The 4,503-nt window shown below is 40.8% G+C and overlaps 1 protein-coding gene across 1 annotated transcript; it reads right to left on the bottom strand.

Moving 5' to 3' along the window:
• Nucleotides 1-2,907: 2,907 nt before the first annotated feature.
• LOC149029339 (uncharacterized) lies at nucleotides 2,908-4,503 on the bottom strand. Its single transcript, XM_089143010.1, has 3 exons — nucleotides 4,473-4,503; nucleotides 3,259-3,609; nucleotides 2,908-3,212 (listed from the first exon to the last, which is right to left on the bottom strand). The coding sequence occupies exons 1-3, from the start codon at nucleotides 4,501-4,503 to the stop codon at nucleotides 2,908-2,910; spliced, it is 687 nt and encodes a 228-aa protein (XP_088999136.1).

Raw genomic sequence — 4,503 nt, 5'->3', positions numbered from 1 at the left:
CCCAAGACTACCACCACCACAACAACAACAACATCAACCTCATCCACGATAGCAATAGTCAAAGAGACGGCAACATTAGTTGCTAGAATGATCGACCTTGCCTCCCCGACGGACTCCAAAATGGAATATCTTTGAGGGAGATGGTCGGTCTCTTCAGAGAGGCTGTAAGATCAAGGCAATGGATCGAGCATGGGATACCCGCAATGGACAAGTAGCATTATGTTGAGCTATCCCTTGTGGGTCTTCATGCACAACTCTCTCAGTAAGTCTATCATCTTCTTATGTCTTGCAAACTATCTCCTTCCCCACACTCTACTAACGATAGAATGTGCTATGTTACAGGCACTTATACACTTCTATCAGTCTGGTGGAGTCGTTGATGAGGAAGAGTAGGAGCATGGCTATAGAGATTACTAGGCTCAACAATGATATTGGGTACCAACTCCATAGATACGGGTTGTTGCAGACTAAGTATGATGACATTTGCAGGGAGTTGGGGAGAACCCAAAACGACCTGGAGACTGCTAAGAAAAAGCTAGGTGAAGGCCGCGCCAACAATAAATACTACAAAAGTGGCAAGGAGGAAGCCCAGAAAAGACAGGCAGAGGAAGTGAAAGCCTAGGAAGCTGCCATCCAAGATAAGAAAAAGATGGAAGCTGAATTAGCCAAACTGAAAGCAAACATGCTCAACTTGGAAGCCACAGTGTTGAAGCTACAGAAGGAAAACTCAACTTTCTGCCTGCTGCTCAAAGCTGGACTTTGAGAAGCATGAGATAGAGCTGGAGTTAAAAGAGATAGACCAAAAAAATCAGAAGATGAAGGATCAGGCTGCCACTTATGCAGAGGATGCTATTAAAGAGTTCAGGGCTTCTGCCGAATATCAAAGGGAAGTGGAAGAGGCAGCTCTTCCAGGTTATGAATGTGGCCTGGATGAAGCCTTTGACATAATGGCAAAGAAGCTACTAGAGGAAACCCTGAGGGAAATTTGCAAGGATGCTCCCTTCGATGCTAACGCTTGCGTAAGACTAAAGATTCTTGTGTATAGCGGGATGCAATCCTCAACTCAGGGTCCTGCTCCAACTGGTGGTCCTTCAACAGTCCCCACTCCAGCTGCTGTCTCCTCAATGCGACCTCCAAGAACTCCTTATCTTGAAGAAAACAAGGACCCTTTTCATAAAGAAGTCATCAACAAGCTCCTCTCCAACAGAATCCTGATGGCTGTACCATTGTCACTATTGAAAGTGATGATGCTACTAAGGCTCAACCAACTGCTGCTGAATGACTAGATCTTTTTAACTATGACTTTTTATTATTTAAAAAAAAAAAATTTTTTATAGCATACACTAATTAAAGAATTATTTTTTACTTCCATCTTGTACACCTCACATGTTAGCACTTACAGTAACTATGATCATCTTTATCCCTTACCCCTCTCACACATAAAATTCAACTAAGTGTGATCTCTCGGGAGAAGTTGAGTGACAATACAATTTCTTATAGAAAATACTTAATGCTTACAAAAATGACTAAGTACTAGCACTCGGGAAAGATTCCAAGAATGCATGCTTTACCAAAGGAAAACAAATGTATATAGGATAAAACTTAGGATTCGAGCAAGTTACTCTTACTTGTTCAATGATGTATCTTGTTCATTGATAGAACTTCCTTAGTTGCGTTGCATTCTAGTCATGAACAAGTTCTCTATTAGTCTCCAAATCTTTGAATTTATAAGTTTCAGGTTGGAGTTCATCTACCCCAAGGTAGGGATCTTCCCATCTAGGAGATAGTTTTTTTCTTCCTCTTGGGGCAAAAGCATCAGCTTGTCGGAGGACTAAGTTTCCTTGCCGAAAAGTGTTGCTTTGTACTCAGGAGTTATAATATTTAGCAACTTTTTTTTCTGATAAGCCACATTTCGATAGAAAGCTGTTTCTCAGACTTCATCAACGAATTCCAAATTTAAGTCCCTCTTCATTTGCTGCTTCATCAAGATGTGTTGATCTAAGTGATCCTGCTAACAATTCTACGGGAACTAACGACTCAGTGCCATAAGATAATCTGAAAGGTGTTTCCCCCATTGGTGTTCTTGATGAAGTCCTGTAGGCCTAAAGAACATGGGGCAATTCCTCAACCCATTGCTAGTGACCTTCCTCCAAACGTCTCTTAATTCCATCAAGTAAGGTATGATTGGTGACCTCTACTTGACCATTGCATTAAGGATACACCATTGCGACTCTCTTGAAATCAATATGATAAGTTTGACAAAAATTTTAAATGCTGGATTGTCGAACTGAGTGCCATTGTTTGCCAACAATATCTTGGGTAGGCCAAATCTGTAAATCATTTTGTTGAGGGTGAACTTTTCCATCTACTTTTCTGTGATGGTTGTCGCAAGTTCAACCTCTACCCATTTAGAAAAAGGTATTGGGCTCAAATGAAAACCAATGGCACAGTTGGGGCTCTTTGTACTGAGGAGTGGAGTTGACAAGGTTCACAGTGACGGACATAACTCTGAGCATCTTTGACCATCGTTGGCCACCCCTTGTCTTAGGATTTTGAGAGCCAAAGCTTTAGCCCCCATATGAGCTCCACATATACCTTCATGCACTTCTACCAATGCATATTGTGCACCTGCTAAACCTATGCATTTCAAAAGTGGTCCCTCAATAGATCTCTTATACAACATGCCTTCCACCAGGGTGAACTTGGCAGCTCTTCTTTTGATGATACGTGCTTGCGCTCGATCCTCTGGAAGTTGATCATGTTGGAGACATGAGATTAATTCGTCCATCCATGATGGTTCTACTTCATCAATTTCATCATTTCCCAAGCATCAATGGTTGGTTCATAATGGATTTCTTGATAAACGGAAGCTTCAATGTCTTCAATGCTTGTTGATGCCAATTTGTCCTAGATATCAGCCTTTGCATTTTCATCTCTAGGAATTTGAATGAATTTGCATTGAATAAAGAAGACTTTTAGTTCATTTGCTTTGGCAAGATATTGTGCCATCTTTTCCTCTTTGGCTTCATAAATGCCTCTAATCTGGCTCACTATCAGTTGTGAGTCACTGTGTATCTTCAAACTCTTGACACATAGGGAGTTAGCCAAGCACAACCCTGCTAGGAGAGCTTCGTACTCAGCTACATTATTTGTTGCTGAGAAGATGAAGCGAAGGGCATAATTGATGATGAAGCCATGAGGACTTTGCAGTACTGTAAAGGATAAGTCTCTGAATTCAAAGACTTATCCTTTACAAACCAACTCCACTGCCTGAAAAATTATTAGCTTCATCAACAAAGAGAACCCAAGTTTCTAAAGATATCTCTTGTTCTTCCCCCATATTCCATCCAGTGGTGGACTCAACCACAAAATCCGCTAGTGCTTGTCCCTTCACTACAGTCCTTGGCTGAAAATCAACTTGATTCTCACTTGATTCAATGGCCCAAGTGACCAATCTACCAACCAGATCTGGATGATGCAATATCTTTTTTAGTGGAGCATTGGTGAGGATTGTCACAGGATGGGCTTGGAAATAAGGTCTAAGCTTTCGGATAGACACTATTACAGCCAAGGCTTGTTTCTTTATCTCAGGATATCTAGTCTTAGCATCTAAGAGGACATGAGAAACGTAATAAACAAGCTTTTTCAATGCCTTTTTCTCTTATATTAAAACAAAACTTACAGCTTGGGCAGACATTGCCAAGTACATAAAGAGTCCCTTCCCGGAGGAAGGACAAACAAAAATAGGAGGAGAACTTAACTAGAGCTTGAGTTCTTCTAAGGCTTTCAAACATTCCTTAGTCCAAACAAATCTTGAGGTGGCGTTGAGAGTCTTTACTATTGCTAAAAAAGGTAAGCAACTCTCCAAACTTTGCCAAGAAGCAATTTATGACAGCAACTCTTCTTGTCAGACATTGGATTTCTTTAACTGTGCATGGAGGTTGCATGTCTAAAATAGCCTTGATTTTCTCAGGATTTGCCTATATGCCCCTTTGTGACTCCATAAACCCCAGGAACTTTCCTAAAGAGACCCCAAAAGCACACTTCTTGGGGTTCAGGCATATCTTGCATTCTCAGAGAACATCAAAGACTTTTGACAAGTCATTAATGTTATGCCTTTGTTGAATGCTCTTGACCAACATATTGTCCATGTAAACCTTCATGTTACGCCCTATTTGTTTGTAGAAAATTTTGTTTTCTGCTCACTGATAAGTAGCTCCAGCATTCTTTAGACCAAAAGGCATGACCTTATAATAGTAGCTCTCCTTGTTGGTCATGAAGGAGGCCTGTACCTCATCTTTTGGTTTTATCATGATTTGGTTATAGCTAGAGTAAGCATCTATGAAACTCAACACTTCATGTCCTGTAGTGGCATCGATTAATAGATCAATGTGAGGCAATGGGTAGCAATCCTTGGGGCAGGCTTTATTGAGATCTATGTAGTCCGTACACATCCTCCACTTTCTGCTTACCTTTTTCACCATAATTACATTGGCCAACCAT

This window comes from Hakea prostrata, chromosome 1, assembly GCF_041222555.1.
Source record: "Hakea prostrata isolate BN-2017 chromosome 1, UWA_Hpros_2, whole genome shotgun sequence".
Lineage (NCBI taxonomy): Eukaryota > Viridiplantae > Streptophyta > Magnoliopsida > Proteales > Proteaceae > Hakea > Hakea prostrata.
Note: the sequence above shows the minus strand (reverse complement) of the source record. Positions and strands in the feature narration are given on the sequence as shown.

Excerpts from the sequence above, each read along its gene's own strand:
- LOC149029339 (XM_089143010.1), bottom strand. The coding sequence starts at position 4,503 with ATGGTTGGCCAATGTAATTATGGTGAAAAAG. Across the intron at positions 3,610-4,472 it reads ATGTAATTATGGTGAAAAAG|ATGCTAAGACTAGATATCCT; the intron begins GTAAGCAGAAAG and ends ATGTCCTCTTAG. Across the intron at positions 3,213-3,258 it reads TTTTTCAGGCAGTGGAGTTG|TACTGCAAAGTCCTCATGGC; the intron begins GTTTGTAAAGGA and ends TATCCTTTACAG.